Consider the following 27,547-nt stretch of genomic DNA (forward strand, 5'->3'; position numbering starts at 1 on the left):
CTGCTGCTTCTCTAATTGGAGCTTGAGAGGAAGGGAATAATCTCTGCAGATTGATGACACCACTCCAGATATGTTTGTGGTCTATCAGAGAGTGAAATGAGACTGTGGAGGGTGCAGCTATGTTTTCCCACTGTATCTCTCGCAGATAAAAACAGCCCAGGCAAATGGAACCAAGTGACCATCATCGCTATTCTTTTCACAAACACATCCTCAATCAGAGTGACAGCGCTGCGTCACCAGAATTCACTGGGATAGTTCACAGTAGCAAACAGATTAGAGGGCTGTGCTGAGTCAGACCATGCGGCTGAGACTAGGAGTCTGGCCAAATGATGAGATTAGCTGGACTACAGGGATAGAGAGGCGATGGATGGATGACTCAGTAGGTTTACCAACCTGGGGGACAGGCACTACCAGGGTGCTTGCCACCGCCATGTTGGAACAGGGTCTCCTGGGAGGCCTCCTGACCCACCTCCACTACCTGGACCTGCAGCAGGGGGGCACTCCACTTCATGGTGTACTTAGGACCAACAGGGACTAGGCTGCTGATATCAAGGGGCCCCCTGGTGGTTGAAAAGAGAAGAAAACAAGCAAACAAGTCAACGTTTCTCCCAGCATCCCTCTCTGCCTGACAGCAGCACTAATCCCAAACCACAAACAGGAGGAGAACTGAGGTATAGCTCCTTATATTGTCACATAAAGAGCTGAGGAGCTGAATTAGAATCGTTCTGATCAGCTGTGTTCACGGCAGAAAGCGGGACCCCCGGCTATGAGCAGAATTCATTTCATATTCATATATTCCTGTAATCACGCATACAATCAACGTTGTGATCACTTTGTCAAGATTCTAGAGGGCAGGCAAAGTCAACTTCAGGGGAATCAAGTTGAACGAAACATGGGGTGATAACTACTTTGAAGGCTGTACAAGAGAGCTTTGAGGTATGAACGTCTCAAACAGGAGCTTTGTAAATGGAGGAAAATATTTGCTGTTTACCTTTAGCTCTGAGACGATGTGAACAATGGTGCTGTCATAGAGGATAAATTGTAGAGGGACCAAGAAATATTTTATGTCAGTGATCTAGGACTCCTGTTGCTCTAGTTAAGCTGCCTGCAGTTTGTTTAAAGCTGATAAAGCTCCTGTTCCTCCAGATAGTGCTAGAGAACGCCTATTAGCTATTACTCTTTGCTATGCAGTTTGCCTAAATATATCCCTGTAAAGCTTTGTAGGCTGAGCCTTGTGGTGCTGCTGCTGTGGAGCTGGGAAGGTGTTTGTGTATTCAGACTGTAGAGCTGTTAAGCAGAACTCACTCTACTCTACAGAAACACCACTTACTTGACGTTGATGTTGGCACAGATGAGGATATCGTTGAAGAGGAAGACTTTGCGCTCCTTAGACTTCAGGACCTGGCCTCGCTCCCCATACACCGTCTCAATCAGTGTCTCACAAAGCACCAGCGACCCCTGGTCTGAGTTCAGTTGCTAAAGGGGCAGAGCAATCAGGACACTGTCTCAAAAGGCACATCACAAATGGCAAATTCTCCAGGGTTTCAGTTCAATTGCTAAGGAGTACAGCAGGCAGACTAAAGACTGGTTAAGTGAGTGTCTCGTTGGGGATCAGTGTCAGATCAAGGGAGATTTGTCCAGGGCACACAGAACACATTCACACACACACACACACACACACACACACACACAGTGGCGACCTGTCAGTCAGGGCAGGTGTTTTGAGCCCCACCTGTTTTTTTTTTGTGTGTGTGCCTGTTTTGCATGTTATTTTGGCATTCATACGTGTCACATATCAGTATACAAACATTGTAAAAAAAAAAAAGAATGTGTAAGTGATTGACTTTAAATTAATAATAAAGCAGAATACAAACATTGTCTCTTTTTTGCTTTCTTGAGTAAGGGAGCTCTAAAATGCAGGTGTTTCAGCCTAGCTCAGTGCTTTCTGTAGTGGAGGGGCAGCCAGCAGAAAATATGGAGCGTAGGGGTTGGTAATGTTCTCTGGTTGCACCGTGATTGGCTCAGTGTTCTGTCACACATGGGGACACTACGTCATTCCAAAATAGAGCTCCAAAATTCTAGCCACTTGGGTGCTGCCATAGAGTTACGTTAGCAACACCCATCCAAGAAGGCTCAGTCATTGGTCACAGATACAATTAGATCAAATCACAGTAGCTTTATCTACAATATATCTACAGTAGCTTTGGACTGATCATGTCAACATCATACTTTCAAAATCTTAGCAAGCTAGCAGTCATCATCATGAATCAAGTCGACAATCTATCGGCAAATCCTTTTCAATCCTTGTCATATGAAGATAAAAAATTCAGAGAAATTATAGATAAAACGTATCGGTGCTCAATGGACATAAACATTAAACAACAAGTTGGAAATCCCAAATTCAACAATGAGTGGTTTGGAAAGAATCAGTGGTTAACTGCAAGCAAGCAATCACTAGCCTGCTATTTAGTGGAGTGGGTGGTGGTCCCATGTCTGGGTTTAAGGGTCTCTTTTCCTAGCTTAAACGGATAAACAATCCAGCATGACTTCTGCCAAACTCAAAACAACTGGAAACCCGTAACTGGGAAATCTGAAAAAAACGAGGTCCGACTGGGAAAATAGATTTTGAACGGTCATCTAACTTGGAATTACAAGTTGGGAACTCGGGTCTTTCTAGAGCTCCGACCTGAAGATCACTGACGTCATGACTCAAACTTGTTTTTTGTATTCAGAACTTCACCAGCACCATAAATCCAGAGAATGCCAGACTTTGATGACAAAATTTTCCCTCGAAGGACCGCCGCGCCACCTTCCTGTTCAAGTGAGCAAGGCACAACAAGGTGAGTCCAAAAATGTATTGTATGCTGCTGCATAAATTATGTAATATGCCAGGGAGATATGTACTGTATACTGTAGCTAAGAAAGTAATACTAAGTGTATGTTGTGTAGTAAGCTGTTAGTAGTCCATGTGCCTCAATCATTTGGTCCCTTTTTGGCTCATCATTTCACCTACTGTTCTGACTTGGTGGTGCACATGTAGCACATTTTAGAGAAATGTAGTCCTTGAAAATTGTAAGAGCTTTCATTGTCTGCTTATATGCCCCCTTTATTTATCCTGTGGTTCCGACTTGGTGTACTGTAAGAACGGCCCATGTTCTGAATTCTGTCGCTGTACATTTCAGAAGTGCTGAGCAAATAGTTATTTTGACTACGTCCATCCTAGCTCGCTCATTAATGTCTTAATCGAAATTACGGATGGCTTCTTATCGTCGTCCCCTTATGCCATAGTTTGTACATCTCAGATGTCAGTAGAAACCACATTTGTTTAAGCAAGTCAGCCATATCAGTGCTGTTTTTTTAAAAGGCAGTAAATGAGGCTGAATGAACTGTTTCGCTGCCAGACAAGGCTCCTCTGATAGCCAGGTGTAGCAATGGTAAGGTGTTGGAACTGCTTGTTGGGACACTGCTGTTGGGACACTGCTGTTGGGACAGCTTTATGTAGGCCCGAACAGTTTGTTGGCACCGTTGTAGAGCAATTAATGTATTGTTTAGTGTTGTTTTTTTTTGCCCCACCAAGATTTACATGCTAAAATCAGCACTATATACACAGATACACAGACACATGGAAATATCCAAAGAAATGTCTTTGTATACTGCAGTATGTGAGAACACACAATGCATACTTTTCCTAAGGTACATATGGCAAGGGTAATCTAATAGAAAGCATTACTTGGTTCAGTCATTTTTTATGTCCAGCTGAATCAATACAGTCAGTTTTATGTATTCTAAAACAATCTTCTGAAAAAAAAAGAGTCATTACAACTACAGTAAAACAAAAGACTGAACTGACGGTAGAGTACAAATATGCAGCTCAGATAGTGTCCCATTCTGATGTTTCTGTTTGTTCGATAGAAACACAATTTTTATGAATAATAATAATAATAATCTGTGTTTTGTCCATTTTTCAATGCACAGTGCTCTACATCCCATCACATCTCACAAAATGGATTGTTATATCTGTGGAGAATCAGTAGCCGTGCTTGGCTTTTGTTCAGATGGCTTGGGAAATGAGTCATTAGTCAAACAGTAGCCTGTCTTCTATGATCACAGAACTACAGCACCCTCAAGAGGCAGAGAGACGTAAATCATGGAAGGGCCCTCTGAAAAGTCCCAAGTGTCAACAGTGTGCATGTGTGACTGTTTTGTGTGAGTGTGTGTCTGAGATATAGAGTGAAACGGAAACCTCAGCCTGTTCCCACTCACAGTGTTATCTCCCATATTCCACTGACTTAGATACTTAGTATATTACTTAGTGACAAATAATTAATATTTCATTGGATGGTTATGGGATAATGGAAGAGAACTGCTTCCTATTGAAATTCTGCAGTCTCACCGCAGTAAATGGAATTCTGTGTAGAGCTGACGAGATTGGCCGAATCAGCTCATCTCAGGACTCTGGAAAATTCACCACCATGGACCAATAGAAAGAAAGAGAGAGGGAGGCACAGAGGGAGGGAGAGGGAGAGAGGGAGATGATGGCCTCCAGGTGGGGACAAGAAAGGGAGGAAGAGGGAGAAAGTGAGCAAGAGAAAGAGAGGGAGAGGGAAGAAAAGAATAGCAGAAGGAAAGGAGGGGGGGAATGATAGGGAGAAGGACAAGGAGAAATGGGGAGATATAGCTTCCAATTAAATGTCTCATTTACCCCTTAATTCCTCTTATTCAAAAATGCATTTGTTCAGATTTGCAGCGTCTGGACTGTAATTCCAGTGTGGTGATGGAGAAGAAACGCCCCTGCCGTGGTGTTTAGACACTGTTCAGGGGCCATAATGGACATAATATCTGGGCAATGATTTTTCTGAATAAAAATACTTTCCTAGACTAATGTTTGGGAATGTAATGTAAGTGATGGCTATATATGCTAATGCTTAGGTGGTTGCCTCATGCTGATAACACAGAGGAGGTAGAGGAAGGGCTCTGGGGTTGAGCCACACGGTAAGCAGGTTGATTACTCTGTGTGCGTGCGTGTGTATGTGTCAGTGTCTATGTGTCGGTTTGTGTGTGTCGGTGTGTGCTTGTGTCGGAGGCTGCGTGTGTGTGTATGTGCTTGCGTACATGTGTATTGCAGTATTTCTGTCACCTTGCTGAGCGAGCGGTCGCTGACACTGCGTGCTAGCTGCTGAGTCTCAGCTATTTGGTCGGCCACACGCTTCTGTTCATTCAGCTTATCGGCCAACATTTCTAGTTCAGTCAGAGCCAGCTGCAGAGGCAGGCAGTCTACGTGACCCTTAGGTGTGTTCTTCAGCATGTCCTGACAGAGAAACAGTGAAGAGAGAAACAAACACTAAATAAAGTGAAGAGGTGTTGGTTTGTGTGTAAGAGTGTGTGCACATTGTTTTCTGTGTTTTTACGGCCCAGAGCCTTGTAAGCACATTGCTCTCATTTTCATATTTATTTTTAAAAAAACCAAGTATTTATTGAGTTTCATCCCAGATCTATGTGTGTGTCTGGCTTACCTGCAACTGTGTGTGCTTGTGGACCTGCATAAATAAGGCCTTATATTCTGTGTGTGAGTCCCAAAAGAGTTTCAGTGCTTTGAGTTTAGTTCCCTGTGTAATATATGATTTAACACAGACACTCCCTCTCTAGGGTGCTGAGTTTGAGGCAAGAGGAAAATGCCTCATTTACATTCATAACTTATCTTTTGAAGTCATGGATAATCAACCCCTACTTATGGATAGAATGAGGTACTGCAGTTCCAGTACGCAAAATCTTTCCACACACAATGTTGAGACAGGAAAAGTAAAGGAAGACAAAGAAGCCTACTGCATGAAAAGCTTATATGGTTAGACTAGATAGGTATAACCATGCATGGTGTTATACCGTATCTCATGTATTTAGCAGTTTTCAATGGCTCAATGTATCATCGCATGTGTCAATCTCTTGATCAGGTCCATAAAACACTGTGTGGTGTTAATCTCAGATTGTTTACCTGTTTGTTTTCTCATGTGACATTATCTTGTCAATGTTAGCAGTGAAGGTGCTGGTAAAGACACATACCTGCAGTAATAGGATGAACTGGGGAAAGCGTTGGATGGGCTTCACCATGAGGCCGTACAGGGTGATCCGGTCAACACTGGACGCCTGTTTCATCTACACAACACAGGATAAGACGCTTTAGATAAACAGCATACCATAGTAAAGTCAGGAGATAAGCAAAAACACAGAGAGAAAGACCCCTCTAGGCACCTCTTATTCAGAGGACAAGATATGGAGAGTGCATGAGTGTGGGAGTAGGAGTGGGTTTAGGTTAGTAAGGTGTGGAGAAACAGAATCTGGTGGACGTGCTGGTCATTAGAGATTTGGGAAGTGGATGTGTTCACATGCCACATCTATTTCTATTGGCACAAGCACTGTTCATGAAACAAACTGTTCACACCCCACATGTTGGTGGAGAGAAAATGTTGCAGTTTTAAAGCTTATTTCCTGCAATTCCACACATTTTGTCATGGGGTGCAGAATTGTTTTTGCAGTTTTAAAGGGACCTTTCTTGCAATTCTATACATTTTGCAATGTCTAATGTGTATTCATGTGAAATCTGAGCGACTTGAACATTACTACAAAATGTTGAAATTGCATCTTGTCTATTCTACTATTACAACTTTCAAGAGTAAGTTGAAGCCGGACTGAGTTCCTTAAATATACTGTATGTTTTATACTTTTTTTGTGGGGGGGGCGGGGAGAGTTGTGAGAGTTGCTAATTGGTGCAATATAAATATTCTCTATGATTAGTGCAGTGTATTGCAACAAGTAAGCACAACCAGGCCAGCTTGAAAATATTTGAATAAAGCAACTACACTTTTATGTAGTTGCTGTCCGCAACCCGTGGAAATCTAATTAGCATAATAAAAAAATCCCCATAAAAATCCCTCTATGGAAAGAGGCTCTACAACCTCCACAAGTATCAGGAGACTGGTCTGAAGTCAGTACAGCCGATCTGCCAACTTCTGTCTGTAGCATCCGAACCGGATGTGACCCCTCACACTAATTTGACCCCTCTGTGCAAAAGTGAGACTCTGATGAACATTTACATGCTCAGGCTTCACAAGGCTCGTCGGAAGGTCCGTCGGTACCAGTTGAAAACATGTATGGAAGTATATATGGATGTTCAAAAAACATATATATATTTATTATATCTCTCAGATAAAGGAGAGACAATTCAGAACAAACTTCCTTTTGATATGTTTTTGAAACTATCTGTTGTTCCATGTAGTGAATCTGTTATTCAATGTGTTTGTATGGGCTAATAGCAGTAAGGCCAAAAATAATTGTTCATCAAATAATTGTCCCTGAAGGGGGTGCGTCACCTGAGTGGGTTGATTCACTGATGTGGTCATCCCTTGGGTTGTGCCGTGGCGGAGGTCTTTGTGGGCTATACTCAGCCTTGTCTCAGGATGGTAAGTTGGTGGTTGAAGATATCCCTCTAGTGGTGTGGGGGCTGTGCTTTGGCAAAGTGGGTGGGGTTATATCCTTCCTGTTTGGCCCTGTCCGGGGGTGTCCTCGGATGGGGCCACAGTGTCTCCTGACCCCTCCTGTCTCAGCCTCCAGTATTTATGCTGCAGCAGTTTATGTGTCGGGGGGCTAGGGTCAGTTTGTTATATCTGGAGTACTTATCCTGTCCTATTCGGTGTCCTGTGTGACTCTAAGTGCGCGTTCTCTAATTCTCTTTTTCTCTCTTTCTTTCTCTCTCTCGGAGGACCTGAGCCCTAGGACCATGCCCCAGGACTACCTGACATGATGACTCCTTGCTGTCCCCAGTCCACCTGGCCGTGCTGCTGCTCCAGTTTCAACTGTTCTGCCTTATTATTATTCGACCATGCTGGTCATTTATGAACATTTGAACATCTTGGCCATGTTCTGTTATAATCTCCACCCGGCACAGCCAGAAGAGGACTGGCCACCCCACATAGCCTGGTTCCTCTCTAGGTTTCTTCCTAGGTTTTGGCCTTTCTAGGGAGTTTTTCCTAGCCACCGCACTTCTACACCTGCATTGCTTGCTGTTTGGGGTTTTAGGCTGGGTTTCTGTACAGCACTTTGAGATATCAGCTGATGTACGAAGGGCTATATAAATAAATTTGATTTGATTTGATTTGATTCATTTTCACTTCAAGGGGTCTTAAAATTCAAAATCAAATAGCTAAATGATCCTTGGTATGACCTTCTTAAAACAATTCCGTATAGCTTAGTAGACCCCCCCCCCCCCTCCTGGTTTAGACAGGGCTCAGACTCTGATGGGTTAACCAAGTATTAAGACAGTTAAGACCAGTAGAATTGTAGTATGAGGGCCAAATTAAATAGTAGAAGAAGGTCGACAGTGACCGTGGGTTAGAGTGTATTGAAAGAACCATAGAGAAAAAAACATGGACGGTTCTACTTTGTGACTAACCTTTAAGAATTCCAGGAAGGCTGGTTTGGACATGCATGCCTTTTTTACGAGGGCCATGGCATTGGTGAAGTTATTGACATAGTCGCTATAAACATCTAGCACCATCGACTTAGAAAACTGTAAAAACACAGAAAGGTGTGGTTATGGGAAACGCAAGAGAAACAATCCTTGCATTTCACATCAGGAATCTGTTGGATTTTTCATGGAACAAGTTAATTCAGGAACTAGTCATGCTTGGTCATTTATTTGTTAAAGCATCTGACAACCTTGAAAGTCAGTAGCTCCGCAGCTCATCTAAGAATCATATTCATGGAATGGAAGGGGAGAAAAGGGTAGAAAATTGCCATTTAAGTGTGGTATTTAAGACCCTGACCTGTTTACCATCCAGGAGACCAACAAACACCCTTCACAATCCACAATCCTGCTGCGGCGGCACACAGTCATTTGCTCTCATTTGATTAAACACAAAGCAGGCTGCTGACGGCAGCAGTAGCTGGAGAAGCAGTAGCTGGGAAATTAGCCAGTCTCACAGAAATGAACCCTCTCCTTCATCTTCTCTGCAAGCCAGCCACAAACAACACACAGATAGTATGAGACCAACTAATAGCATAAAACATTAACAGCTGGGGAAATGAATGAGGTGTGTTCAGTCCCAACCCCCAGCCTACAATAAACAAGACCAGAAGGAGGGCAGAATGGCATTTTTCATAGGTAAATAATCAGCAACCCTTATGGATGACCACGTTGCAGAGGGTCACAGCAGCACACTCATACATTAGTCCAATTGTCCTGTGCCAATGCTATACGCACACATATTCAGAGTGTATTTGCTGCAGAAGAGATATTCATCTCAGCTGTAATGGTCTCCATGTTTGAAGTTAGTGATGTTTGCTCATTTTTAAGTGCAGCTCATTATAACTGTGTCTGTGGAAATGGTCTTCTAATGCCCTATGGGAAAACTGACACACTCTCTCACGCACACACACACACACACGCACACACGCGCACACACGCACACACACACGCACGCACACACGCACACACGCACAACACACAACACACAACACACACACACACACACACACACACACACACACACACACACACACACACACACACACACACACACACACACACACACACACACACACACACACACACACACACACACACACACACACTAACCGAGGCCACAAATAGGTCCCCAATCTTCTCACTGCTGTCCCACTCAGCCACACGTGACGCCAGTGCGATCTGGAACATGGAGTGACACTGAGTGATCTCCCGTAGGCGGTAAAATACAAGCCGGATCTTCCGTGGGCTCAGGATGTGTGGGTCCGCCTCCAGCAAGGGGCTCTGGTACTCCTGGGGAAATAGTATACCCAGGTTAACTTGGATTAGGTGTGCTTTACGGTGGAGAATGACATAAAACACACAAGTAGGCCCTGATCATAAAAAGCATGACATCAATATCAACATCTCTCAACAGATACAACAGCACCATCACGTGTGCCTTGGACCCTTAATGAAAGGTACATTGATGGAATCGTCAGTTAGTAACAATCTTATAAGTAATTGCAATTAGTCAAGATGCTGTAGAGTATCAAACTAGTCAACTATGTAAAACGTGTGACTGCAGTGTCTTTTAAGATGAGAGTCATGGCTGATGTAGCCTGTGCAATCAGAAACTGCCAGATGCAGTCAGCAGAAAATGAAAGTGAAAGCAATGAAAGTCAATGTTTGGAAACAACAATAGATGACAGACTAGTGCTGCTATTGTTGTTTTACGAGCCTCCCCTGCCCAACCACAAATCCTCCACAGCAAATGAATTATCGACAAGTGGAATATGGACATGGGGAATAACACAGGCAATTTCTGATATTACAGGACTGAAGTCGCAGTTCTTCATGCCTAATAATTGCGCTCTTGGCTTTTTTAAAAATCTTTCCTTTATCAGTGAGTTTGGACTTCAATGGTACGCAAAACCACAAAAAAGGCTAAACAACCCAAATTATCAAACATGGCACAACAAAGGTAATACATCATATGTTCACAGAAAATATTTTCCAGAGCATAACCCTCTCATCGATCACACCTGATCCCATTTCAGCAGGTGTGTCACTCTTCATCTGATAGGAGAGATAACGAATGATTCTCTCTCTGCCACAGAAAAAGAAAGACAACATAAAAAAGAATGAAACCCATGCTGTGATTCTGTGAAAACCTGACAGAGAGAGAATCTCTTTATTAGCATCAGCGGGGCACCACAGATGTAAAAGAAATCTATTTAATCATGATTATTAATGCGTGACAAGCCTGGTTATTTGATAAATATCTCCGGTTTTCCTTTCAGCCTCATTCTTAAATGCTGAAAAGATTAACGTATTACATCTGTCAGAGTAAGGGTAGGGTGGAGTGGAGGGGTGGGGCAGAGAAAAAAGGACTTACCTCAAGGATTCTCCTGAGGGATTCAAGATAACTGCGCTCACTCTGAATGATGGAGCCCAGGATGTGACGTCTGACCACCTGAGGACAGAAGAGGCCAATCAGGAAACATACAGGTCGAAGATCAAAGGTCACACACAGAAAAGGGCATGATGGGAGTTGATTGTATGCCATACTGTGTGTGACAGGTTGTTTGATAGTACTATGCCTGTCTGTGATTGTAATTTGGTAAGAGAGTTCGGGTGGAGTAGCCTTGTATGCATGAGGCCTGGATTTACCTTGAGGTTTCCCTTGAAATGAGTAGCGCTATACTTAACTGTAGCAGACATATTCCTCCCAAACGTACTACCGAGTCAGTGTTGGCAATAGAAAAATAATGTTTGCATCATTGCATGCATATAACATTACCTTAGAGATTCACAGAATCTTCTGACAGACACACACACACACAGAGACAAACAAACATATGTTATACACACATACAGACCTGCTGGCTGCTCAGTCCCTCAGGCATAGGGCTCAGCTGTGCAGGAGGATGTTTCACATCTGACACAGCCACATCCAGGTACCCTGCGTCATCCTCCACATCCTCTGCACAGGGGCACAACACACACACACACACACACACACACACACACACACACACACACACACACACACACACAGAGGCACTTTTAAAGCTTTCATATCTCAACTGGAGTCACACTCTAATGTATTACCTCTAAAACATGAAGAGATTAGCACTCTGCAAGAAAAACTCAGGAGGGAAAAATACATTTTAAACAACACTGTATCTCAGTAGAAGTAAAGAGGCGAACAGACAGTATGTCTTCAAAAACATGTTCAAACACTCGGACTTCTCAGCTTGAGTACGAATGTGTTCAAAAAGCACTTCAAAAATTCCCAACTTACCTGCAACCATACAGACACAGATACTAAAACTGCTTTTCGCCAGCCAGCACCATCCCAATTAATGATTTTGTAACAATAATAGTGGCTCAGTATCAGAAATATAAAATGCTGCACAGATTCCCCCTGATCAACAGCTAAAAATAGATCCACTGGCCTGTTTGGTTGTTTGAAGATTTGTTTGAGTAGTGGCTCTGTTATCTGTGGCTTCTAGAGCTGCTCAATACTCCATTAATGGGTGGTAATCTGGTTCCATTGTGCAACGAGGCTTCCTGGGGTGCAGCCTCTGTCACGTGAGATGTTCTGCCCATTGCTCGCCTACACATCAAAACCTTTGGCCACAACATCTGTCTTTAATGGGAGCGAGCCAGTTCGACATATCCCGGCTGTTTTGTTTGAACTATCTTACATTGTGTAGATCATTTTTCCATGAGTCTTTTTCTATTTTAAAGCTGGGATTGGAAAAGCAATGGGAAGCTTTCTCCTCTATCTGCCTTAACATTACTTTTGGCCCGGCTAGCATCAAACAATTTCTTCACCGCAGCTTAATTCAAAAGAGGCGACTGAAATGTATGTGAACTCCGATCTTCCACAGAAACTCTCACTTCTCTACAAATTCATACATATCGCTGTAAGAGGGAGACTTTAATCTGACACAGTCATTTGGCAAACAGTCGGTTTGAATAACTTTTTCTCAGATTACCTGAGTGGTCCTTCTTGTGCAGGAAGGATACTTTCCGCATAAAGGCTATTCTGGTCTTGTCCATCCTTGGTCCCACTCCTGGCGGCCTTCATTAGCTGATGAACCTGGTTCAAAAGGACAAAGAGACCAGAAGAGTCAGTCCACGAGGAGAGGGAGAGTGGAGCCAGGAAACACTGCACAGTAATCCACAAGGGCAGAGAGAGTGAGAGTGAGAGAGAGAGCGAGAGAGAGAGAGAGAGAGAGAGAGAGAAGAGAGAGAGAGAGAGAGAGAGAGAGAGAGAGAGATAGGGAGAGAGAGAGAGAGAGAGAGAGAGAGAGAGAGAGAGAGAGAGAGAGAGAGAGAGAGAGAGAGAGAGGGAGAGAGAGAGAGAGAGAGAGGGAGAGAGAGAGAGAGAGAGGGAGAGAGAGAGAGAGAGAGAGAGAGAGAGAGAGAGCGAGGGAGAGAGAGAGAGAGAGAGGGAGAGAGAGAGAGGGGGGGAGAGAGAGAGAGAGAGAGAGAGAGAGAGACAGAGAGAGAGAGGGAGAGAGAGAGAGAGAGAGAGAGAGAGGGAGAGAGGGAGAGAGAGAGAGAGAGAGAGAGAGAGAGAGAGAGAGAGAGAGAGGGAGAGAGAGAGAGAGAGAGGGAGAGAGAGAGAGGGGGGGAGAGAGAGAGAGAGAGAGAGACAGAGAGAGAGAGGGAGAGAGAGAGAGAGAGAGAGAGAGAGAGAGAGGGAGAGAGGGAGAGAGAGAGAGAGAGAGAGAGAGAGAGAGAGAGAGAGGGAGAGAGAGAGGGAGAGAGAGAGAGAGAGAGAGAGAGAGAGAGAGAGAGAAGGGAGAGAGAGAGAGAGAGAGAGAGAGAGAGAGAGAGAGAGAGAGGGGAGAGAGAGAGAGAGAGAGAGAGAGAAAGAGAGAGAGAGAGAGAATAGAGAGAAGAGAGAGAGAGAGAGAGAGAATAGAGAGAAGAGAGAGAGAGAGAGAGAGAGAGAGAGAAGAGAGAGAGAGAGAGAGAGAGAGAGAGAGAGAGAGGAGAGAGAGAGAGAGAGAGAGAGAGAGAGAGAGAGAGAGAGGGGAGAGAGAGAGAGAGAGAGAGAGAGAGAAAGAGAGAGAGAGAGAGAGAATAGAGAGAAGAGAGAGAGAGAGAGAGAGAGAGAATAGAGAGAAGCGAGAGAGAGAGAGAGAGAAGAGAGAGAGAGAGAGAGAGAATAGAGAGAAGAGAGAGAGAGAGAGAGAGAGAGAGAGAGAGAGAGAGACAGAGAGAGAGAGAGAGAGAGAGAGAGAGAAAGAGAGAGAGAGAGAGAGAGAGAGAGCACTAGATGCATCCAGCCAGTAATGCAGACATCTGCGCATCTCCGTTGGTCTCTAATCAGGAAGTCTATGAGGAGAGCATAGTGAGATTATGGTATCAGTAGTTGTGGGGAGGTAGTGGAGTCGTGCTCAGTGTGGCTACATTCATCTAACCACAAACCCCACTCTGAGCATCGCTGAAGCCCTGCAGAGTCATGTAAAGCCTGCGGACCCAGAATACACACATGGTGACAGTATTGAAAAAATATGTCACTATTTTTAAATGATAGAAACTAGGTTATCAACTGGGAGCAACTGGCAACGTGTTTGATGCAAATGTGTTTTACTTATTCATGTGTCCCGAAAACTGATACTAAACTAGAAGGAAAGAGACAAATCTCTCATGAGAGTGACAGTTTGGAGGAGAGCACAGAAACATAAGGGGGATGGTAAAGAAAGTTAATCATGTGAATATCTAATCAGTTAAAATTCACATCATACTACAGAATACATATTTTGGCTTTGGTCATTTTAATCCTTGCATAGCCTCCTGGGTGCTGTAGTTTTTACGTCTAGGCTGAGATACCTTGGTGTCATATTGTGTTCTCCTACTGCCAATGATATACCTTGGTGTTGTAGTTGTTTTTGACACCCAGCCTCATGACTATTTCACGTCTGGTCCTGGCACAACGCTCCCTTAGCCAACGCAGGTCAGGAGAGTACTGCTACAGTACGGGTAAAGGTGTCAAAGCAGTGGGATGTGAGGCATGTCAGGGCAGGTCGCATTAAACCACACAACAGGGCACAGGGATGAAGGAAGTAAGATGAGACGGCGGAAAATGGAGGGGAAATGATCAAGGCAAAACAAGCAAGGCAACAACAGGATTAATCACAAGTATGGAGAGCGGAAATTTAGAGCACTGCGCTGGTCATAGGGTAATGTCAGCCGAGACTAATAGCACTGATCTTGGTGAAGGGAGTGTTTTGCAGGAGGGGAGGTGTGAGGCACACTCCTACTGTGATATTTATTACAGTAATGCCTCCATCGTTACTGCCCAAACATAACCAACAATTGTTCTGAGGATATAATTTCCTACGATATTAGGATATTCTTAAATTAAGTGGTATCAGCGTCTACAATACAAAAAATATGAGAAAACATTTTCCACATCTATGTACCAATAGCACCAGCTCAGGAAAATATTCCCTACAGACATACATGCAACAGGGAGGAGACTGGACCAAGTCTGATCAAATAGAATAGAGCACAACGTCAATGAGTAAATACTGCCCCCATGTGGAGGAGAGAGAGGCTACAGTCACCTACTGTATGGTTATAACCATAGATGTTATATATAACTGTTATAACATACAGCACCTAGACAGTGTCATGGCATTGGTGCCTTTCAAGTGACAAGGGAGCTTGTTTATTCTCAGGCCACAAAGCGAGATACAACCCACACAGACAGGGTTGATACATTTTTCATGTTCTTTGTATTTTCCCCACCAGTTTCTCACATGAATAAAAAAAGCACTCGTGGGGAGCAGTAACATTGGGTGAAATATTCTCTTTGAGTCATGTCTTGTGCATTTAAGACAAACGAACAAAAGCAAACAGATAGACAGAGAGACAGACAAACAGACAGGCATAGATACACAAATGGAATACCATCTCTCCTACCTTGCTGAGGGTTGGTAGTTTGCTTTCGGCATCAGACTGCTCTTCGTAGCTCTCAAACTCACTGGAGCTCCAATCATTGCCTGCACCCTGGGGCCCTTCTTCTCTGTGCACATCCTCATAGAGCATGTCCCCTGACACACACACACAGACAGAGATGTGCTGACATCAACACAGCACAAATATTGACAGTGCATTTTTAGACAGCAGACCCTCAAGCTTAATCAAGCACAAGTCAAGTTTTTTTAAAGGAACGAAAATACATTTTAACCCAAGCCATTGATCTGATGGTGCAGTACCAGACAAGGCACAATAAAAGCACTCAGTGGCCCCAGCCCTGGCCCTTAACCCAGAACTCACCTTCGTCAGGAGAGAGTGGTCCCTCACAGGGCACGTCATCATAGATCACCTCTAGGATTCCTGTCTGGGGCTCTGCATCAGCCTCAGCCTCAGCATCAGTCACATCTTCTGGGGAAGACAGTAAATACCACTCACATTCACAACCCCTAACCATAGAGCCAAGAGGAGGGCCTCGCACTGGCAATCTGGCAAAGCAACCAAACTTCAAGAGTATTGCACACTGCATTTTGCCACCATACATGCATTTGATTATGCCATCATTTCTGTTACATACCATATATTTTGTAAATGTATATTTATGCAATCATATTTGCATCAGTTTTGATTCATCTCAAACATCAAATACCTATTATTTTATTAGCAGTGACTTAGAAGGGAGATAGGCCTTGTGCGTTGCTGTTATGTGTGCTAGGTGTGCACTCTTAGAAAAAAGGGTTCCAAAAGAGTTCTTCGGCTGTCCCCACTGGAGAACTCTATTTAGTTCAAGGTAGAACCCTTTTGGATTCCATGTAGAACCGTCTGTAGAATGGATTATACATGCAACCAAAAAGGTTCTACCTGCAACTAAAAAGTGTTCTTCAAAGTGTTATCCTATGGGGACAGCCAAATAAGCTTTTAAGGTTTTAAGAGTGTGGGATTGTGCTGTGGAATTGTGGCAGCATGATCCACCTTGTTTGTAATGGATCGAACCTATCTATCTCCACAGTCCGCAGAATTAGTCATTAACTGCTTTGAGAGTGTTTCAGTCTAATTTAGTTTAGGGGATTTATTGATTCGCTTTTAAATTGTGATTTGTCTGGAACGGTTCTTTATAAGCCCCAAACAATCCCTGGATTCAATGAATTTGATGAGAGATGTAGATTCTGACATGGATTAGCCGACATTGCTTTAAGGATCTAAATAACCTGGGACACAATCCAAGAGAGAGACACAGTGTTATTCTACTACAATAGTGACTAACTGAGCAACACTCTCTGTGAAGAATGTGTACTGAATGAAAAGGGAATAACTGTATCTTGGCCACCAACCTGACTATCTGTAGATCCTGAAAGTAACTGACTCAGTCCTCTGGGAACTCTCAATGTTTCAAACAGCCTGGGTATGTTTCTTCAAGCTCCCCCAGCAATCCCAGAAGGCGACAACTCAGGCAGGTTTTACCTTGGTTTGCTGAATAACTTTTTAGCACAGTATAACGTTGCTTTCTTCAGTTCGTCTTTGATGAATGTGTTCAAAGTCAAATTTGTAAAATCATAGAATTAGGGTAGTCTTGGGATTAAGACCCAAGACTTAGGGGAGTGTCTGGTGGCCATTTTACTAATTGTTCAGCAGTCTTATGGCTTGGGGGTAGAAGCTGTTAAGGAGTCTTTTAGTCCTAGAGGGATAGTGCTATTGGTTGTTGGCTATTAACAGGAAATAGTTCATTAATCCCATAAAAGCGGCAGTACTTAAGACATTGAAAACACAACCACTCATGCCAATTATGTCACAATAATAACACAGTAGCGAATCAGAAAATTGAGGTCCACTACAATTTTGACATACTGTCCATGCATGATGAAAAACACCCAAATTATCATTATAAACAATATTGACAAAAACAGTAAAGGACAGGTGTGAAAGAGAACTAATGAGAAAGGTGAAATAATGGAGAAAGGTGTGGATTAGTCAGGCTCCATACAGTCTTTGAGTGGACCACCTTCAAAAAGCCTAATGTCAGCATTGCTGACTGAGTCAAAATCCAAGAGCAATTTCCCTTGGTGGAAATAGACTAATAGTCCACTATTGATTCTCATCCTGAATTAATTTAATTCATGTCTATGTGTAAATCAAATCATAGGAGGGAGAGACTATGTATTTGCTGTTGCCCTCCATGAAGGTTACAGAAGATTACAGGCCAATACAGTTTTTACTGTAAAACAATGTCAACAAATATGCTATGCTACCAACAACAAGCCTTGTGGTGAAGGTTATGAAGGCTATACTGTAATTGATGTGAGCTTGCTCATGTCTGTCTATATCATGTTTCATGTATCTCTGTACTATGCTGTTGTGTACCTTCAGAGTGTTCCCTCAGACTTGAGCTCTCCTTGGGTATCTCCACACTATGGTCCTCCCAGTCCGTCTGCTTCTCCACAGGTAATGCCTCTCCAGGACCAGAACCTCCCTGGGCCTGCTCTCCCATGGAGGGTGCTCCGGCACTGGGCTCAACCAGCTCAACGGGGCCAGAGACCCTGGAACATACCAGACAGAGTAGTGAAAGCAGTTATGACCACTCTAGGCTGGGTGCTGTGTGGCTCATTACAAATTTAGTGCAGTGTGGATGAGGAGGAGGTGGAAGAGAAGGAGGAGGAGGAGAGGTGGAGTAGCCGGGGGCCAAGCACTGCCGTCCCAGCATTCTAACACTCCCATTAAACCTGGCACAGCACATATGTTCCTCGTGCAGCTCAATTCTGCTAAGTTGGTCAGTCCTATTCACTGTGGTGTGATGATTCTGCTGACCGCTGTTGTGAGGGGTTGAGAGTCCTCTGGTCCAGGTGAACTAATTTGAGACCATGAATATGATAATGTGACCTTACCTCCAGTTTGTTATATTAACTGTGAGCTATGAAAGTTGACCCTAAACTAAACCCCTTAGTCACCTGCCATATCTAAAGCCTGACCACAATAATGATTAGCTTTAAAAAAAAACTGGCCTGTAATTTTGCCTTTGACACAACTCCTAATAATACTGATCTTGTCGGTATTCTGTAAAGAACTACCACTTGCTTATGTTTTCAAGCTACCAGTCAGATTTACAGCAGTCCTCCCACATTATACAGCTAGGTCTGGGATGAAGGAGAAACCAATCTCATTAGATGCATCCCTCCCACCATCCCTGTCGGCTATGCTAACAGCCAGTAAATCAATCAGTCAGCAAGATATTGTACCTCTCCCCTGTTCCAGACATGCCTGACAGACCGCAATAGTTACATAACTACGCAGATAAGTTGAGAAGGAAATATTTTGCAGCCAAATAGCTTGCGAGCAGCCTGTTGGCCAGTTGGCAAGACAACGATAAAGGTGTTAGCTAATGCTTGTTTGAGTAATGTTCAAACTTAAAATCCCCTCCCTAGTAATGTTCTCAAATAAAAGTTGCAAATCTTCACTTTCATTGGCTCCGCAAAGATATCAGACAGAATCAGTTAGAAAGCAGCTCACATGCATTTCCCATAACTATGGTTTCAAAGGGGGATTTAACGAGACATTTTGTGAGAACAATAATATTATTTCAATGTTGGAGGAGTATATATTTTATGGTTCATCTTTGTAGGCCTACACCCTTCACTTGTCTATATAAGTCCCTGTGAGTCATAGGCCTGTAGGAGAGAACAGAGGAGCAGGGCAGGGAACGTTTTTCAATGCAAATAGAATAGCCTGAGGCAAAGCACAGCATGAGCACTGAGCAGCCTGAATGCAAAGCCTTTACTGTCTGAGATCTGTTTCAACTCCCTCCAGCTACAGTACTGTCAACCCAGGGAACGTTCTTTATATGGCTTTCCTCCAGTCTCTCTGGGGAACAGTGCTGACCATGCTGATGATGGGCTAGATATACAGTACCAGTCAAAAGTTTGGATGCACCTATTCAATGTTTTTTCTTTATTTTTACTATTTTCTACATTGTAGAATAATAGTGAAGACATCAAAACTATGAAATAACACAAATGGAATCATGAAGTAACCAAAAAAAGTGTTAAAAAAATCGAAATATATTTTTGATTTTAGATTCTTCAAAGTATCCTTTGCCTTGATGACAGCTTTGCACACTCTTGGCATTCTCTCAACCAGCTTCACCTGGAATGCTTTTCCAACAGTCTTGAAGGAGTTTCCACATATGCTGAGCACTTATTGGCTGCTTTTCCTTCACTCTGTGGTCCAACTCATCCCAAACCATCTCAATTGGGTTGAGGTCGGGTGATTTTCGAGGCCAGGTCATCTGATGCAGCACTCCATCACTCTTCTTCTTTGTCAAATAGCCTTTACACAGTCTGGAGGTGTGTTGGGTCATTGTCCTGTTGAAAAACAAATTATAGTCCCACTAAGCCATGAGATGGCGTATTGCTGCAGAATGCTGTGGAAGCCATGCTGGTTAATTGCGCCTTGAATTTTAAAGAAAGAACTGACATTGTCACCAACAAAGCACCCACACACCATAACACCTCCTGGTGGGAACTACACATGTGGATATAATCTGTTCACCTATGCAGTTGGAACCAAAAATCTAAAATTTGGACTCATCAGACCAAAGGACAGATTTCCACTGGTCTAATGTCCACTGTTCATGTTATTTGTCCCAATCAAGTCTCTTCTTTTTTTGGTGTCCTTTAGTAGTGGTTTCTTTGCAGTAATCTGACCACGAAGGCCTGATTCACACAGTCTCCTCTGAACAGTTGATGTTGAGATGTGTCTCTTACTTGAACTCTGTGAAGCATTTCTTTGGCCTGCCATTTCTGAGGCTGGTAACTCTAGTGAACTCATCCTCTGCAGCAGAGGTAACTCTGGGTCTTACTTTCCTGTGGTGGTCCTCATTAGAGCCAGTTTCATCATAGGGCTTGATGGTTTTTGCGACTGCACTTGAAGAAACATTAAAAGTTCTTGAAATTTTCCGCATTGACTGACCTTCATGTCTTAAAGTAATGATGGACTGTTGTTTCTCTTTGCTTATTTGAGATGTTCTTGCCATAATAAGGGCTTGGTCTTTTACCAAATAGGGCTATCTTCTGTATACCAACCGTACCTTGTCACAACACAACTGATTGGCTCAAACGCATTAAGAAGGAAAGAAATTTAACAAATTGACTTTTAACAAGGCATACCTGTTAATTGAAATGCATTCCAGGTGACTACCTCATGAAGCTGGTTGAGAGAAGGCCAATAGTGTGCAAAGCTGTCATCAAGGCAAAGGCTGGGTACTTTGAAGAATCTCAAATATAAATATATTTTGATTTGTTTAACACTTTTTGTTTTACTACATGATTCCACATGTGTTATTTCATGGTGTTGTTGTCTTCACTATTATTCCACAATGTAGAAAATAGTACAAATAAAGAAAAACCCTTGAATGACTAGGTGTGTACAAACTTTGACTGGTACAGTAGCTTCATTGTTATCAATTCCCTCCTTCTTTCGAGTCTATCCTAAACACACACCACCTATTATATCAACTGCATCTTCCATCTGCTGTGTGCACCGATCAGTCATAAAGCATTGTACACAGGTCTGCATACAGTATGTCTACTGTGACATTGTTTACTTTAACAGCTTGCAGATCTACCACTCAGTAGAGGAAGGGTGGAACGCTGTTAAAGAAAAAGGAGTGTTGTAAAGTGGAGTTGCTTCAGTGGGGTGTTAAATGTGTTTACCTTTAAGCTTAGAGCTCAAATGAACATAAGGCAGAGCCATATATAAATGTCAGGTGTCAAGTTGTCATGGTGACCTTTGTATTGGACTTTTCATCTTAAGGGTCTCACTTAATGAAAGGTATCTGTTAAAGGCCCTAGAATCACACATACCTAGACACACACACAATACCACTGCTTTCCTGGGTTGAGGCTAAGTAGACAGGTAGACATTTTATGCATGTTCTGCAACAATGTTTCTATCACAAAGTATTCTTTGTGATGCAAGTTTTACCAAATTTGTTAAATGTGCAACCAGACGGAAAAAAACTCTAGACCCACATTACACACAGAGTCGCGTAAAAAGCTTGCCCTCCATTTGGCAAATCTGACCACAATTCTATCCTTCTGATTTCTGCTTACAAGCTAAAATTAAAGCAGGAACTACCAGTGACTCGGTCAGAATAAGCATATGCTAAGCTACAGGACTGTTTTGCTAGCACATACTGGAATATGTTCTGGGATTCTTCCGATGGCATTGAGGAGTACCCAACATCAGTCACTGGCTTCATCAATAAGTGCATCGATGACGTCGTCCCCCACAGTGACCGTATGTATATACCCCAACCAGAAACCATGGATTACAGGAAACATCCGCACTGAGCTAAAGGGTAGAGCTGCCGCATTCAAGGATCGAGACACTAACTCGGAAGCTTTAAGAAATCCCGCTATGCCCTCCGACTAACCATCAAACAGGCAAAGCATCAATACAGGACAAAGATCGAATCGCACTACACCGGCTCCGATGCTCGTCGGATGTGGCAGGGCTTGCAAACTATTACAGACTACAAAAGGGAGAACAGCTGAGAGCTTCCCAGTGACACAAGCCTACCAGACGAGCTAAATGACCAACTTGCAAGTGTCTTCACTGACATTTTCAACCTCTCCCTGTCTGAGTCTGTAATACTAACATGTTTCAAGCAGACCACCATAGTCCCTGTGCCCAAGAACACTAAGGTAACCTGCCTAAATGACTACTGACCCGTAGCGCTCACGTCTGTAGAAATGAAGTGCTTTCAAAGGCTGGTCATGGCTCACATCAACACCATTACCCCATAAACCCTAGACCCACTCCAATTTGCATACCGCCCAAACAGATCCACAGATGATGCAATCTCTACTGCACTTCACACTATCCTTTCCCACCTGGACAAAAGGAACACCTATGTGAAAATGCTATTCATTGACTACAGCTAAGCATTCAAAACCAGAGGGCCCTCAAAGCTCATCACTAAGCTAAGGACCCTGGGACTTAACACCTCCTTTTGCAACTGGATCATGGACTTCCTGACAGGACACCACCAGGTGGTAAGGGTAGGTAACAACACATCCACCACACTGATCCTCAACATGGGGGCCCCTCAAGGCTGCATGCTCAGTCCCCTCCTGTACTCCCTGTTCACTCATGACTGCACGACTCCAACACAATCATTAAGTTTGCCGATGACACAACAATGGTAGGCCTGATCACTGACAACGACAAGACAGCCTATAGGGACGAAGTCAGAGACCTGGCCGTGTGGTGCCAGGACAAACACCTCTTCCTCAATGTGATCAACACAAAGGAGATGATTGTGGACTACAGGAAAAGGAGCACCGAACACGCCCCCATTCTCTCAATGGGGCTGTGGTGGAGCAGGTTGAGAACTTCAAGTTCCTTGGTGTCCACATCACCAACAAACTAACATGGTCCAAGCACACCAAGACAGTCGGGAAGAGGACACAACAAAACCTATTCCCCTTCAGGAGACTGAAAAGATTTGACATGGGTCCTCAGATTCTCAAAAGATTCTGCACCATCGAGAGCATCCTGACTTGTTGCATCACTGCCTGGTATGGCAACTGCTTGGCCTCTGACCGAAAGGCACTACAGCGGGGCCAAGCTCCCTGCCATCCAGGACCTCTTTACCAGGCGGTGTCAGAGGAAGGCTCTAAAATTTGTCAAAAACTCCAGCCACCCTAGTCATAGACTGTTCTCTCTGCTACCACACGGCAAGCGGTACCAGAGTACAAAGTCTAGGTCCAAAAGGCTTCTAAACAGCTTCTACCCCCAACCCATAAGACTCCTGAACATCTAATCAAATGGCTACACAAACTAGTTGCATTGCCCCCTTTTACACTGCTGCTACTCTCTGTTATTATCTATGCATAGTCACTTTATTAACTCAACCTACATGTACATATTATCTCAATGACCTCTACTAACCGGTGCCCCCGCACATTGACTCTGCACCGGTACCCCTGTGTATAGCTTAGCTATTGGTAGTTTACTGCTGCTCTTTAATTATTTGTTACTTTTATTTCTTATTATTTTTTGGGGTATTTTTTTAAACTGCATAGTTGGTTAAGGGCATGTAAGTAAGCATTTCACTAACATTTACACCTGTTGTTTTCGACGAGTGTGATGAATAGATTTTTATTTGATTCCATTTGAAATACAGTGGGGCAAAAAAGTATTTAGTCAGCCACCAATTGTGAAAGTTCTCCAACTTAAAAAGATGAGAGAGGCCTGTAATTTTCGTCATAGGTACACTTCAACTATGACAGACAAAATGAGAAAAAAAATCCAGAAAATCACATTGTAGGATTTTTAATGAATTTATTTGCAAATTATGGTGGAAAATAAGTATTTGGTCAATAACCAAAGTTTATCTCAATACTTTGTTATATACCCTTTGTTGGCAATGACAGAGGTCAAACGTTTTCTGTAAGTCTTCACAAGGTTTTCATACACTGTTGCTGATATTTTGGCCCATTCCTCCATGCAGATCTCCTCTAGAGCAGTGGTGTTTTGGGGCTGTTGCTGGGCAACACGGACTTTCAACTCCCTCCAAAGATCTGGAGACTGGCTAGGCCACTCCAGGACCTTGAAATGCTTCTTACGAAGCCACTCCTTCGTTGCCGGGCGGTGTGTTTGGGATCACTGTCATGCTGAAAGACCCAGCCACGTTTCATCTTCAATGCGGTTGTGGACAGGTGTCTTTTATACTGATAACAAGTTCAAACAGGTGCCATCAATACAGGTAATGAGTGGAGGACAGAGGAGCCTCTTAAAGAAGAAGTTACAGGTCTGTGAGAGCCAGAAATATTGCTTGTTTGTAGGTGACCAAATACTTATTTTCCACCATAATTTGCAAATAAATTCATTAAAAATCCTCCAATGTGATTTTCTGGAAAATCTATTGATATCTCCACTAGGAAAGGGAGAATGTTGACACACAGTGGAACAGTGTACTCAGCAGAAATCCTCCCGAAGAGAAACTGCAGAGACTTAACAGTTCCTTCTCTCACAATCCAACCCTATTCAAACACAGACACAGACATACTTTATCACAGTCACTCAGATACCCCCTGCTTTCTTATCACAGGAAAGCACATAGGAATGGCCAGCCCTGGCTCTCCTATCAGCACAGGTTTCCCAACACACTTCCTAGCACACCATCATGCTGTTACCTAACCAGGACCAGTGGACCCCGCCAAGGTAGGGGATCACAAATGAAGAGGGTGATACAGTACACTGGTGGATAACATGTTTCTATTGTACATTCTAATGAAGCCCCTAACTCATATATAACTTCTATACTGCAAACTGCTGTGACATGTGCTCCCTCTCCAGCCTCTAGGTCACCAGGCTGCTCGTTATGGCGCACAACCTGTCACCATCTGTAACGGTTCTCTTGTTGTGAAGTAGAGGCGGACCAAAACGCAGCGTGGTGGTTGTTCATTGTATTTTAATGAAGACACTATACATGAACAAACTAACGAAAACAAGAAGCGTGAGAACTCAAAACAGCCCGATCTGGTGCAAACACAAAGACAGGAACAATCACCCACAAACACACAGTGAAACCCAGGCTACCTAAGTATGATTCTCAATCAGAGACAACTAATGACACCTGCCTCTGATTGAGAACCATACTAGGCCGAAAACATAGAACTGCCCCACAACATAGAAAAACAAACATAGACTGCCCACCCAACTCACGCCCTGACCATACTAAATAAATACAACACAAAGGAAATAGAGGTCAGAACGTGACAGTACCCCCCCCCCAAAGGTGCGGACTCCGGCCGCAAAACCTTGACCTATAGGGGAGGGTCTGGGTGGGCGTCTGTCCGCGGTGGCGGCTCTGGCGCGGGACGCGGACCCCACTTCGCCATTGTCTTAGTCCGCCTTATTGTCCGCCTCCGTGGCTTACTCACCATGCCCACCCCTCTCAATGACCCCACTGGACAGAGGGGCTGCTTGGGACAGAGGGGCAGCTTCTCGGGACAGAGGGACAGCTGCTCGGGACAGAGGGACAGCTGCTCGGGACAGAGGGACAGCTGCTCGGGACAGAGGGACAGCTGCTCGGGACAGAGAGACAGCTGCTCGGGACAGAGGGGCAGCTGCTCCGGGCGGAGGGGCTCTAGCGGCCCGTGGCTGACTGGCGGCCCCTGGCTGACTGGCGGCACTGGCGGCCCCTGGTTGACTGGCGGCGCTGGCGGCCCCTGGCTGACTGGCGGCACTGGCGACCCCTGGCTGACGGGCGGCACTGGCGGCCCCTGGCTGACGGGCGGCACTGGCGGCTCCTGGCTGACGGGCGGCACTGGCGGCTCCTGGCTGACGGGCGGCACTGGCGGCGCTGGGCAGACGGGCGGCACTGGCGGCGCTGGGCAGACGGGCGGCACTGGCGGCGCTGGGCAGACGGGCGGCACTGGGCAGACGGGCGGCACTGGCGGCGCTGGGCAGACGGGCGGCACTGGCGGCGCTGGGCAGACGGACGGCACTGGCGGCGCTGGGCAGACGGGCGGCGCTGGCGGCGTTGGGCAGACGGGCGGCGCTGGCGGCGCTGGGCAGACGGGAAGCTGAGTAGCTGAGTAGCTCTCCTAGCGCCGAACAGGCGAGAGCCTCCGGCAGCGCTGGAGAGGAGGAAGGCTCTGGTAGCGCCTGAGAGGCGGGAGACTCCGGCAGCGCTGGAGAGGAGAGAGCCCCTGCAAGGATGGGCCGGAGAGACAGCCTGGTACGGGGAGCTGCCACCGGAGGGCTGGTGCGTGAAGGTGGTGACGGATAGACCGGGCCGTGCAGGCGCACTGGAGCTCTTGAGCACCGAGCCTGCCCAACCTTACCAGGTTGAATGGTCCCGGTCGCCCTGCCAGTGCGGCGAGGTGAAATAGCCCGCACTGGGCTATGCAGGCGAACCGGGGACACCGTGCGCAAGGCTGGTGCCATGTAAGCCGGCCCAAGGAGACGCACTGGAGACCAGATGCGTAGAGCCGGCTTCATGGCACTTGGCTCGATGCCCACTCTAGCCCGGCCGATACGCGGAGCTGGAATGTACCGCACCGGGCTGTGCACCCGCACTGGGGACACCGTGCGCTCCACAGCATAACACGGTGCCTGCCCGGTCTCTCCAGCCCCCCGGTAACCACAGGAAGTTGGCTCAGGTCTCCTACCTGGCGTAGCCATACTCCCTGTTAGCCCCCCCCCAATAAATTTTTGGGGCTGACTCCTGGGCTTCCATCCACGACGCCGCGCTGCCTCCTCATACCAGCGCCTCTCCGCTTTCGCCGCCTCCAGTTCTTCTTTGGGACGGCGATATTCTCCTGGCTGAGCCCAGGGTCCTCTTCCGTCTAATTCCTCCTCCCATGTCCATACCTCCTCGCGCTGCTCCTGCTGCTGCTTTTTCCGTTGCCCATTACCACACCGCTTGGTCCTGTTGTGGTGGGTGATTCTGTAAGGGCGTTCGTCTGTAGGAGGAAGAGAAGCGGACCAAAGCGCAGCGTGGTGGTTGTTCATTGTATTTTAATGAAGACACTATACATGAACAAACTAACGAAAACAAGAAACGTGAGAACTCAAAACAGCCCGATCTGGTGCAAACACAAAGACAGGAACAATCACCCACAAACACACAGTGAAACCCAGGCTACCTAAGTATGATTCTCAATCAGAGACAACTAATGACACCTGCCTCTGATTGAGAACCATACTAGGCCGAAAACATAGAACTGCCCCACAACATAGAAAAACAAACATAGACTGCCCACCCAACTCACGCCCTGACCATACTAAATAAATACAACACAAAGGAAATAGAGGTCAGAACGTGACACCATCTTTACGTGCACCTGAGCGTCGTCAGACTCACCTGGACTCCATCACTTCCCTGATTACCTTCCCTATAAATGTCACTCCCTTTGGTTCCTTCCCCAGGCGTTATTGTTTCTGTTTCATGTCTGTGCTTTGTTCGAGGTTCTTGTTTTGCATTATGTTCTGTTTATTTTATTAAAACACTCACTCCCTGACCTTGCTTCCCGACTCTCAGCG

At 44.9% G+C, this 27,547-nt stretch overlaps 1 protein-coding gene across 1 annotated transcript in view; it reads right to left on the reverse strand.

The window, feature by feature from the left end:
• LOC110528967 (rho guanine nucleotide exchange factor 10-like protein) overlaps window positions 1-15,575 on the reverse strand; it is a 153,408-nt gene extending 137,833 nt beyond the window's left edge. The window contains 10 exon segments of the mRNA XM_036983546.1: window positions 394-560; window positions 1,331-1,476; window positions 5,138-5,308; window positions 6,058-6,150; window positions 8,444-8,560; window positions 9,629-9,808; window positions 10,893-10,970; window positions 11,377-11,480; window positions 12,502-12,605; window positions 15,446-15,575. Coding sequence (XP_036839441.1) covers window positions 394-560; window positions 1,331-1,476; window positions 5,138-5,308; window positions 6,058-6,150; window positions 8,444-8,560; window positions 9,629-9,808; window positions 10,893-10,970; window positions 11,377-11,480; window positions 12,502-12,565 — 1,120 coding nt within the window. The 5' untranslated portion in view covers window positions 12,566-12,605; window positions 15,446-15,575.
• Between the last annotated feature and the right edge of the window lie 11,972 nt (window positions 15,576-27,547).

This window comes from Oncorhynchus mykiss, chromosome 7, assembly GCF_013265735.2.
Source record: "Oncorhynchus mykiss isolate Arlee chromosome 7, USDA_OmykA_1.1, whole genome shotgun sequence".
NCBI classification, from domain to species: domain Eukaryota; kingdom Metazoa; phylum Chordata; class Actinopteri; order Salmoniformes; family Salmonidae; genus Oncorhynchus; species Oncorhynchus mykiss.